Here is a 12340-nt window from a genome sequence, read left to right on the forward strand (position 1 = left end):
TGAGCCTGTGTGCATGTTATTGCTTCTCCTAACAACTTGGCCTACTTTCTTAATCAGTCCAATCTTTCTATCTTCTATCCAGCTATCTATCTGTTATCGGCCACAATAAAAATCATAAATATATGGCAACAAATGTTATAGTGTGTTGTGTCACCGTCCTCTTGTGTTTCCCTTATTCACATTGTGAGCTCCAGCTCTGCTCCTCCTCCTCCTCCTCCTCTGTGCAGTGTCCTATGAACCCTCCTGGTCCTGGCAGGCTCTTCTTCCTGTCACTTGTGATACAATCCAGCCCTATGTAGCAGAGCCCAGGCTGTGTGCCGGTCATGTCTCCCCCTCTGTTCTTTGGGCTGCTCCCCCTTAGTGTGTGGGATCTGGGCTCCTGGGCCGCCTGGCTCTGCCTCCTGTTTGTGCTGGTAAAATCCTCTAAGCTCTATGTGAAGAGGAGGCGGCTGCTGAAGGCTTTCAGTGCATTCGATGGTCCCAAGCGTCACTGGCTGTATGGCAATGCTCACGAGGTAAGACGTACGCAATACACGGTGTTCTGCGCTGTCTGTGGGGTCACACGTGCAGCCGCCTTGCAGAAAATATTAGCACGTTATCAGCACTTCACTAATATATTGTACTAGATAGGCTTTCTTATCTAGTCCCCTGTATATCAATGCTCAGCCTATCTCCAGTAGGTCCAGGTATTGTGCCAGGTGTAGGACTGTTCATTGCTGTCAGGTATCAGGGTATCTATCCAATGCATTGATCTTATAGGATCAGCAATATCCAATATCCTGGGCACTAAAGGGGTCTTCTGCTTCAAAAACTCCTGGTTCATAAAAGGTGAACCCTTCCACTTTAAGCGATTTGCTAATACGATGGATCAGAGCCGGAAAGCTAAACCGTGATAAACCTGATATCAGCGCCAATTCTGGCTTTGTTCCTAGGTCTGTCGGGTCTCCGGGTTCTTGCCAAAAAGTCAAGGCAATTAAAAATTTAAAAAAACTTTTTTATTATGGCTATTTTCTATTGAGGGTATTTTCTATAAATGTAGTGGATCCAACACCTCGATGCAGATAATTATTCATTTTGCCCTCTGGGGTGCTGCAACGAAAATGGACACTTGCTGTTTTATCCACCAACTGGGGCCGGACTGGCAGTCTGGTGGACCAGGCAGATGCTTGGTGGGCCGCCCAGATTGCCAGTTAATGGGTCACATGACCTGCAGCACCAACATATTACTACTGACTAGTGTTGAATACACTTGCCTAACTGTTTGGGTTCGGGAATTGTTCTCCGAACCTGAATGGTCGCAATTTGACTCCCGGTGGCTGGAGAAGTTGGGACTCCTGGAAAACCTGGATACAGCCATAGGCTTCATAGGCTCTATGCATGTTTTCCTGGCAGCCCTAGGGCGGCATCCAACTTAGGCAGGAGTCAAATGCTGAACGTTCAGGTTTGGAAAAGTTTCAGTAAGTTCGCTCAACACTACATAGTTTTAGCAGCGGGATATTCTATGATCAGTTTATTTCCAAAGTTGGGGCACATGGAGGTGCACTGTGGCCCCATGGATTTCTATGGATGTAATACACCTCCGGGGATATGGCTGTATACACAAGTCCGTACACTTCTGCTCAGATGACTTCGGGGTAGGTCACCTATGGTACCTTTGGCTCTGGAGTTTGAGCCCTCGGCTGATACCATGCCGCGTTTATGGCACCAATAAAATGTCTCCTCTTTTACCTACATAACTAATATGGTGTTTTTTCAGTTGTTATCTTGCTTCTTAGCTGGGTCTTAGTGACTTCTTTTTAGTTCTCCTTAAAGGGCCATTCCAGCTAAGAAGACCCCAATTCTTTGTACATGGCTGACTCAACCTATTCATATATCCAACCAGCTCTAAGGTATAAGGTGTATGGGCTTGGCCATAGGTGGTCACCCTCCATGGGTGACCACCTCCTGACAGGGAGACAGAGAGGATCTTCGTCCTGGATCTGTCATGGAGGCTTCCACCAACCAATGCTGGCTGTTTGTGGAACAGTGGTGGCACAGTACAAAGCACAAGAGTATTGGCTGCCCACTTAAAGGGTTTTTCCATGTGATATCACATCATCTAACACGCCGTATAATCCTCAGCTTTCTGTTGGACTAAACAAAGTGTCTCCAAATGTGGCCGTACACCTTCGATAACTGTTGGCCAATCGCAAAAAGCAGCCATGTTTTTTGTTTTTACTCTCTTGCAATCCCTTTAAGCCATCTTACCTTATTTGTTTATTATGAACCTGCCTGTATTTTATTTTTAGTTCCATGGGGACGGGAAGGACATGGACATTATAGTCCGTTATGCTGAACAGTACCCGTACGCCTACCCACTCTGGCTGGGAAATTTCTTTGCATCGCTGACTATATGCCACCCCGATTATGCAAAGGCCGTCCTGTCCAGACAAGGTAAGAGCTGACCTTTTTTAACATGTAGGTCAATGGGTGTTGTATTATACTTTAGGTGATCTATAGTGGCAGATGCAAATAGTGGCCCTGGAGAGTTAAAGGGGTATTCCACTCAAATATAACTTTTAATATGTTTCTGCCCATGGCGAGACTAACAATTTCTTCCATACTTGTTATTATCTATTCAGTCTCCTTCTACCAGTTCTGAGCTGCTGCTTTCTGCTGAAAACACAAAAATCTGTGTGTGAGCTTTTCTCTCTGTCTCTCCCTCCTACTCTTTCCCTTCTGAGACGGCTGATGTAATGCAAGTCCTGGACTGGCTGTATCTGCAACATTGTAGCTTCATTGTAATGCTGGGAGGATTAATAACAATGAGTTCATTAGCAACTTGACCTTATTTTAACCCTCTCAGCATTACAAAGAAGCTACAATGTTGCAGATAAAGCCTGCTAGGGACTTGTTTATATCAGCCATCTCAGAAGGGAGGGGGGAGGGGGGAGGAGGGGGAGACAGAGAGAACAGCTCACACACACAGTTTTCTGTGTCTTTAGCAAAAAGCAGCAGCTGAGAACTGGGGGAAGGAGACTGAATAGATACTAGCAAGTATAAAAGGAATTGTTAGTCTCACCATGGGCAGAAACATATCAAAAGTTAGAGTGGAATACCCCTTTAAGTCTCCAGTCTCCAGTCTTTAAGTCTTGACAGTCTCCATGGTTACAGACTGCAAACAAACCCTGTGTAATCTGATTTTACAATAATGTAAAGGTGTATGACCGGAGGCTCCGACTACACAGGGTTTGCTTGTAGTCTGTTACCATGGAGAAATAATTTTCTAATCAGCTATTTGCCTCTGCTGGGACCCCCATCACTTGTTAAAAGAAACCTTGTTGTAGACTTTGAATGCCCAGCGCAGTGTATTCAGGATTCCCCAGTCTAGTGATTGGTGGGGGTCCCAGTGGGTAGATGATACCTGCTTTGGCCGTAATATCCCTTTAAAGTTTCCTAAAAATTCAGGTAATCTGTTATCAGAACATTCTCAACCTTTTATCTTCCCTAAATGTACAATATATATTTTTTTTTACAGATCCAAAGGATAATTTTGGCTACTACTTTATAACTCCGTGGATTGGTATGTTATAATGTACAATCTTCTACTATGTGTGGTTTGTGCATGATGTAACTGCATTGTATAAGATCATATTAAAGCGTTACTCTGGCGAAAATCTCTCTCTTTCAAATCAACTCGTTTCAGAAAGTTATATAGATTTTTAATTTACTTCTATTCAAAAAAATCTCCAGACTTCCAGTACTTATCTGCTACTGCATGTCCTGCAGGAAGTTGTTTATTCTCTCTTTATGCTCTCTGCTGCCACCTCTGTCCATGTCAGGAACTGTCCAGAGCAGGAGAGGTTTTCTATGGGGATTTGCTGCTGCTCTGAACAGTTCCTGACATGGACAGAGGTGGAAGCAGAGAGCACTGTGTCACACTAAAGAGAATATACCACTTTCTGCAGGATGTACAGCAGCTGATAAGTACTGGAAGACTTGAGATTTTTTTTTTTCTTAAATAGAAGTAAATTACAAATCTGTATAGCTTTCTTAAACCAGTTAAAGCTCATTGTTCCCATTTACGTCACCTAGGGAAGGGGTTACTGGTGCTGTCAGGACCGAAGTGGTTTCAGCACCGCCGGCTACTAACCCCAGGATTCCATTACGATGTCTTGAAGCCGTATGTCACACTGATGTCCGACTGCGTCAACGTCATGCTGGTAACTATAGAAACATATATGGAGTATTCCAGAAAAGCACAAAGGGGGAGATTTATCAAACATGGTGTAAAGTGAAACTGGCTCAGTCGCCCCTAGCAACCAATCAGATTCCACCTTTCATTTTCCAAAGAGTCTGTGAGGAATGAAAGGTGGAATCTGATTGGTTGCTAGGGGCAACTGAGCCAGTTTAACTTTACACCATGTTTGATAAATCTCCCCCATTGAGTATACAAGTCATTGTCCCATCTTCTCACTTCTTTAGGACAAATGGGAGAAACTGGTCCCAGATAAGAACCCAGTGGAGCTTTTCCATCACGTCAGCCTGATGACCCTGGACACCATCATGAAATGCGCCTTCAGCTACCGGAGTAATTGCCAGCTGGACAGGTCTGTTATTTATAAGGAACCGATCTGCCCAACCTAGGTCAGGCCTCATTCAATCCGGGTCAAATTCCCAGACGTGTCAAGGGGGCCTAATGCTACGTTTACACGGAGCGATAATTCGCCCAATCGATCGTTTAACGATTTTGAAGCAACGATTTGTTTTTTTATAACGATCAGCGTTTAGATGAATAAATCGTTAGAAAAATCGTAAGAAAATTCGTAAGAAAAATCGTTAATGAGATCGTTTTTAAGATCGCTTAAGCCCATCTTCTACATAGGGTGAATCTTTGAAAGACTGTTTACACGAAACGATCTGTGAATTTTTAGCGAACGAGGAACGACGATTTGAGAAATTTTTCGCTCATCGCTTGATTGTTTGCTGTGTTTACATGGAACGATTATTGCTCAAATGCGATCGTTATGGCAAAAATTCGAACGATAATCGTTCCGTGTAAACGCAGCATAATGCTGCGTTTACACATAACGATTATTGGCCCGATCGTACAATTAGCGATGTCGGATTTACGATTTTTTTTTATAACGATCAGCGTTTAGATGGTACGATATATCGTACGAAAATTCGCACTGCGATCGTTTTGCGATCATTTAAGCCTATCTCACACATTGGTTAAATCGGCGAACGACTGTTCACACGGAACGATTTGCGAATTTTTTGCGTACGATGAACGACGATTTGATGACCTGATGAAATATCAAAATGTACGATTTATCGTGCGTCGTTCGATCGTTCGCTGCGTTTACACGTACGATTATCGTTCGAATTCGACCGTTATCGCGCAAATTTGCACGATAATCGTTACGTGTAAACGCAGCATAATCCATTATAATTAGCCAAATTATCTGTTATATCTGGCTTTGGCCTTGGAAATAATCGATAATTGGCCGATATTGATCTTATGGGGCAAGAATTTATCCCTTCTAAAAAAGTACTTGGAAGATCTTGAGAGAATACTCAATTATACAAGCGTGCACTCACACTCGTCTTGTTTGTGCACTCACACTCGTCTTCTGTTTGTGCACTCACACTCGTCTTCTGTTTGTGCACTCATACTCATCTATCTTTTGTGCACTCACACTCGTCTTGTTTTTGCACTCATACTTGTCTTATGTTCGTGCACTCACACTCGTCTTCTGTTTGTGCACTCATACTCGTCCTGTTTATGCACTCACACTTGTCTTCTGTTTATGCACTCACTCTCGTCTTCTGTTTGTGCACTCACACTCGTCCTCTGTTTATGCACTCGCACTCGTCTATTGTTTGTGCACTCAAACTCGTCTTCTGTTTGTGCACTTAAACTCGTCTTCTGTTTGTGCACTCACACTCATCTTGTTTATGCACTCATACTCGTCTTCTGTTTATGCACTCACACTCATCTTGTGTTTGTGCACTCACACTCATCTTGTGTTTGTGCACTCACACTTGTCTTCTGTTTGTGCACTCACACTCATCTATTGTTTGTGCACTCACACTCATCTATTGTTTATGCACTCACACTCATCTTGTTTGTGCACTCACACTCGTCTTCTGTTCTGTCTCACAGTGAGAGCGCCTACATTAAAGCTGTCTATGACCTCTCCTATCTGGTAGACTACAGATTTTGCTGCCTTCCCTACCACAATGATGTGATTTTTCACCTGAGCCCCCATGGATTCCGCTTCCGGAGAGCGCTGAGGACGGCGCATGAACACACCGGTGAGTCTGATGACCTCTAATACTATAGATGGTTGTAATATAAAATACAAGACTACAAGAAGCCACCAATATACTGCTGACCGCCACTCTCCCAGGTCATTCGCTGGTGAATCTTTTCAGTATTTTATATTATATCTCCCTCAGATAAAGTCATTAAGGAGAGGAAACAATCCCTCAAGGAAGATACCGAGCTGGATAAGATCCAGAAGAAACGGCACTTAGACTTCCTCGATATCCTCCTCTTTGCCAAGGTAAGGTATGGTAAGAGGCATGAGAAACTTTGTACCTTGTCTATATGACATCATGTAATGACGCTGGCTCATCACTAGATGGCAGAATTGAGCTTCACCTATAACAGTTGCCTTTCTTGGTTGGTAACTGTGTACTCGGATGCCTCCAGGACTTACAGTAGGGCAGAACAGGATGAGCCCAAAGTTCAAAGATCTTATTCAGCCTGCAAAAAACAATGCAAGTGATACGGACTCCTCTAATCTATCCAAATCAAGTGTATCAAGGCTATGATGGTTGGTAAGGGACCCATAATCTGGGGCCCAGGTAACTCTTAGTCAATCATGTGTCCCTCAAACATGACCATTAAGGATCAGCAGAGCAATAGGCTATCTGTATTATTATTTTATAGGATGAGAATGGTCAGGGACTGTCTGATGAAGATCTGCGGGCAGAGGTGGACACCTTCATGTTTGAGGGACACGACACAACGGCCAGCGGGATCTCCTGGATATTATACTGCTTGGCCAAAAACTCAGATCACCAGGAGAAATGCCGGGAGGAGATCAGAGAGGTCCTAGAGGAGCGGAAAGTAATAGAATGGTGAGAACGTGGTGTGTCACATGTCCAGTGTGTGATATATCTGCAGTATAACCTCTCTAAAGGACCACCGCTCTTCCCAGAATTCCTGTAAAGCATTTTAAAGGGGTAGTTCACCCATATTTCTTTTCTTTCAAATCAACTGGTGCCAGAGATTTGTAATTTACTTCTATAAAAAAAAATGTCCAGTCTGCCAGTACTTATCAGCTGCTGTATGTCCTTCAGGAAGTGGTGTATTCTCTCCAGTCAGACACAGTGCTCTCTGCTGCCACCTCTGTCCATGTCAGGAACTGTCCAGAGCAGGAGAGGTTTTCTATGGGGATTTGCTGCTGCTGTGGACAGTTCCTAACATGGACAGAGGTGGCAGCAGAGAGCACTGTGTCAGACTGGAAAGAATACACCACTTCCTGCAAGACATACAGAAGCTGATAAGTACTGGAAGACTGGAGATTTTTTTTCAAAGAATTAAATTACAGATCTCTGGCACTTTCTGGCACCAGTTGATTTGAAAGAAAACTTTTTTTTTTTTTGGTGAACAACCCCTTTAAGTTCTGCTATGTATAATAATATACATCTTTAAGAAGTCCAATCCTTGAGAACGTAGGTGTCAAACTGGAAGCCAAACAGCTGTTGCAAAACTACAATTCCCATCATGCCAGGACAGTCCAGGCATGATGGGAATTGTAGTTTTGCAACTGCTGGAGCTTGCAATCTAGGAGGCCCATCAGGCCTTTGCCCAATGCACCATATTGTCAGTCCGGGCCTGGCTGGAGGGGCGAGTGTGAGACACCCTTTTTCTAGATGATATTTTTAAAATATAATTTCAAGTGCAATGTGTTTTTAATAAAGACCTGAAAATACCTTTAACTGAGCACTGTCACTTTAAAAAACTTTTCACATGTTGTACAAACATCAGACTCCTCCCCTTTGACATTCCAGTTTAAAAACAAAACAAAGCTTGCTTATAAGTAGACAAAGCATCTTGTTTTATGGTGCTATATATAATATGTGCAGTTTTTATAAGAGCTCATCAGTGTGTTTGCTTTTATATTGTACAGGGAGGACCTGGGGAAGCTGCCCTATACCACCATGTGTATAAAGGAGAGCATGCGCCTCTACCCGCCTGTACCAGGAGTAGCTCGGGAACTTAAAGAACCAATCACGTTCTGCGATGGGCGGAGCCTGCCCAAAGGTGAGTGACATTTCCCTTTCCCAACCAACATCTGACAACTGTTATAGCTAGAGATGAGCGCAACTCCAGCATGCTACAGTCTGTCCAACCCGAGCGTGCAACGTTTGATTACCGGTGGCTGAAGAAGTTGGATGTGGCCCTAAGGTTGCCTGTAAAACATGGATATATTCAAAGGCCATAGCCTGTATCAATGTATTCCAGGACTCCCTAAGGCTGCATCCAAACTTCTTCAGCCACCGGTAATCTAATGCAGAGCATTGGGGTTTGGACAGACTGGAGCGTGCAGGAGTTGCGCTCATCTCTAGTAATGTAATTTCCCTATTTAGGATAATAGTATATGGATGTCTTTCTCCCTTCTGTGCAGGTACTGATGTTCTTGTCAGTATTTATGCTATAAACCGCTGCTCCAGTATCTGGGAGGATCCAGAGGTAAGGGTAGAAGTGAACTCCTCCACCCCTAAAAATCCTGTGGAAGAACCCCCCCCCCAGCATTAAAGGGGTTTTCTCCAAACAGAATAGTTTGATAAATTGATCAGTCATTGATCATCAACACCTTAGCACCCCCGCACCACAATGGAGTTTGTCTCTACTTACTGTGTAGTGGTGGTAACCTGTAAGTGTAGCTCAGATGCTATTCACTTAAATGGGAGCTGAGCTGCAGTTATAGTTCGCTACTAGTGTTCAGCGGACATGATGAACTGTTCAGGTTTGGCAATGTTCTCATGGTTTCAGCCCATAGCCTATTACTACTGCTACAACTACCCCTACTACTACCACCACTACTACCCCTACTACTACTGCTACAACTACCCCTACTACTACCACCACTACTACCCCTACTATTACTGCTACAACTACCCCTACTACTACTACTGCTACAACTACCCCTACTACTACCACCACTACTACCCCTACTACTACTGCTGCTACAACTACCATTACTACTACTGCTACAACTACCCCTACTACTACCACCAGTACTACCCCTACTACTACTGCTACAACTACCCTTACTACTACTGCTATAACTACCCCTACTACTACTACCACCACTACTACCCCTACTACTACTGCTACAACTACCCCTACTACTACTACTACTACCACCACTACTACCCCTACTATTACCCCTACTACTACTACTATTACCCCTACTACTACCACCACTACCCCTACTACTACTATTACCCCTACTACTACCACTACTATTACCCCTAATACTACTACCAATACTAACACTATTACCTTACTACTATTGCTACTACTACCCCTACTACTACAACTACACCTACTACTACTACTATTACCCTTACTACTGGCCTAATACTTGCTGTCTGTGTTGTACAGGGTATACTGTATATAACTAAGCTGACACCTAAGTGACCTCAGAGTATCTCACACCATGTCTCAGGGCACGTTGGCCACTTTCTATAAGGATAAAATTAATTTGATCTGATGACCAATTCAAATAAAATGGACCCATAATAAGTTTCTCATGACTCTATGGAAGCTGAAATTCACTGTGACATCTTCTCTGTTTAGGTGTTTGACCCCCTTCGGTTTTCTCCAGAGAATGTGTCCAGCCGGCACTCCCACGCCTTCCTGCCCTTCTCTGCCGGAGGAAGGTAAGGCTCCTTCTATCATCTACAGCGTCTCCACAGTGAAGGATAGAGATTTATTCCTGATCCACCCATTTATATTTGTGAACATGTTCCAAAAACCTTGCAAGAGTCTCCGTCCAGGTACATAGTTATAGCAACACCTCTATGTCATAGAAAACACATAGGAGGTTCCAGATCAAGTGGTGAGCCAGGGAGTGAAGCGCACAACCCGCACTTCTCCCAGCTATATCTAGTGATCATGGAGGTCTTAGCATTGAGCACTGATCCAATTTTTGACATGTCTGTTGTTGGTCCATGCATGCGTACACTTCACCAAGTTACACTATGTAGAGGTTATGCGTTAGGGATCTGATTGGTTGATACAAACGGCACTCTATTATTTCTTGCGTTACTAGTCACAAATAGGGGACACAGTACTGTCCATGTAATACAGTGTTTTCCCCCCCGAAAATAAGTTAGTCTCTTCTATTAATTCTTGCTCCCATAGATGCGCTAGGTCTTATTTTCAGGAGATTTAATTTTTCCATGAAGAAGATTTCACATGTCACATGCATAACAGGGACAGAGCGTATGGCGGCTTCTGACCACCAGGGGAGCTCACCACAGCACACCAGGGACAGAGTGTATGGTGTGGCGGCTTCTGACCACCAGGGGAGCTCACCACAGCACACTCATACAACACAGCACACCAGGGACAGAGCGTACGGTATGGCGGCTTCCAGCCACCAGGAGGAGCTCACCACAGCACACTCATACAGCACAGCAGGGACAGCGTATTGTATGGCAGCTTTCAGCCACCAGGGGGAGCTCACCACAGCACACTCATACGCCACAGCAGTGACAGTGTATGGTATGGTGGCTTCCGGCCACCAGGGGGAGCTTACCACAGCACACTCATACAACACAGCACACTAGGGACAGAGTGTACGGTATGGCGTCTCCCAGAAACCAGGGAGAGCTCACCACAGCACACTCATACAGCACAGCAGGGACAGCGTATTGTATGGCAGCTTTCAGCCACCAGGGGGAGCTCACCACAGCACACTTATACAGCACAGCAGGGACAGCGTATTGTATGGCAGCTTTCAGCCACCAGGGGGAGCTCACCACAGCACACTCATACAACACAGCACACTAGGGACAGAGTGTACGGTATGGCGTCTCCCAGAAACCAGGGAGAGCTCACCACAGCACACTCATACTGCACAGCAGGGACAGCGCATGGTATGGCATCTTCCGGCCACCAGGGGGAGCTCACCACAGTACACTCATACGGCACAGCAGTGACTGCGTACGGTATGGTGGTTTACAGCCACCAGAGGGAGCTCACCACAGCACACTCATACAGCACAGCAGGGACAGTGTACGGTATGGGGGCAGGTGACATGATAACAGCAGACTGTGTACAGTTCTACATCTGGCAGTAGGGGACAAAGGGGAGCAGCAGGAGATGGGCCTCTTGGTGCCTTGCCTGCACATTTACAAGGGACGGTCGCGAAAGAAAATATCAAGGTTGGTGGCAGGTGATTGTCTTCACGTCCTGCATGCAGCTGCTCTGTAACGGACGGTGAAGGTAGGGGGCAACGGCGGCGGGCTAAAAAGAATCCCAGCTGTCCTGGTGTTCTGTTTGGGGGGCATGCTTCCAAACAAAAACTTTGCTAGGTCTTACTTTCGGAGGAGGCCTTATATTTAGCAATTCAGCAAAACCTCTGCTAGGTCTTATTTTCAGGGTATTACCTCTGTTTTTTCTCACTCACAGGAACTGCATTGGGCAGAATTTCGCAATGAATGAGATGAAGGTCGCCACTGCTCTGACTTTACTGAGGTTTGAATTACACACAGTCCCTGGGAAAGAACCACTGACGCTCCCCCAGTTAGTCTTACGCTCCTTGAACGGGATCTACCTCAATCTTAAGAAGATCGACGGCGACAAGACGAAAAAGAATTGAGCCGGAGAAGCAAAAATAGAAACTTTTTATTGACAAAACATTAAAACGTAAAGAAAATATTTATAATTGTTATTAATTCTACGTGGTCTGTATATGTGGATGTAATCAAACTCTGAACCTAATATCCCAATAGGAAGACGATATACAGTTATACAGATTTGTAATTTACTTTCATTTAAAAATCTCTAGTCCTTTAGTACTTACCAGCTGCTGTATGTCCTGAAGGAAGCGGTGTATTCTCTCCAGTCTGACACAGTGCTCTCTGCTGCCACCTCTGTCCATGTCAGGAACTGTCCAGAGCAGCAGCAAATCCCCATAGAAAACCTTTCCTGCTCTGGACAGTTCCTGACATGGACAGAGGTGGCAGCAGAGAGCACTGTGTCAGACTGGAGAGAATGCACCACTTCCTGCAGGACATACAGCAGCTGATATGTACTGTACGACTGGAG

The 12340-nt window shown here is 44.7% G+C and overlaps 1 protein-coding gene across 1 annotated transcript; it reads left to right on the top strand.

The window, feature by feature from the left end:
* Nucleotides 1–242: 242 nt before the first annotated feature.
* LOC138799860 (cytochrome P450 4B1-like) lies at nucleotides 243–11950 on the top strand. Its single transcript, XM_069981570.1, has 12 exons — nucleotides 243–515; nucleotides 2289–2433; nucleotides 3518–3562; nucleotides 4075–4202; nucleotides 4465–4589; nucleotides 6149–6300; nucleotides 6445–6551; nucleotides 6941–7131; nucleotides 8187–8320; nucleotides 8685–8749; nucleotides 9863–9945; nucleotides 11702–11950. The coding sequence occupies exons 1-12, from the start codon at nucleotides 324–326 to the stop codon at nucleotides 11889–11891; spliced, it is 1557 nt and encodes a 518-aa protein (XP_069837671.1). The 5' UTR covers nucleotides 243–323; the 3' UTR covers nucleotides 11892–11950.
* Nucleotides 11951–12340: the final 390 nt, after the last annotated feature.

This window comes from Dendropsophus ebraccatus, chromosome 8 (genome assembly GCF_027789765.1).
Source record: "Dendropsophus ebraccatus isolate aDenEbr1 chromosome 8, aDenEbr1.pat, whole genome shotgun sequence".
NCBI lineage: Eukaryota > Metazoa > Chordata > Amphibia > Anura > Hylidae > Dendropsophus > Dendropsophus ebraccatus.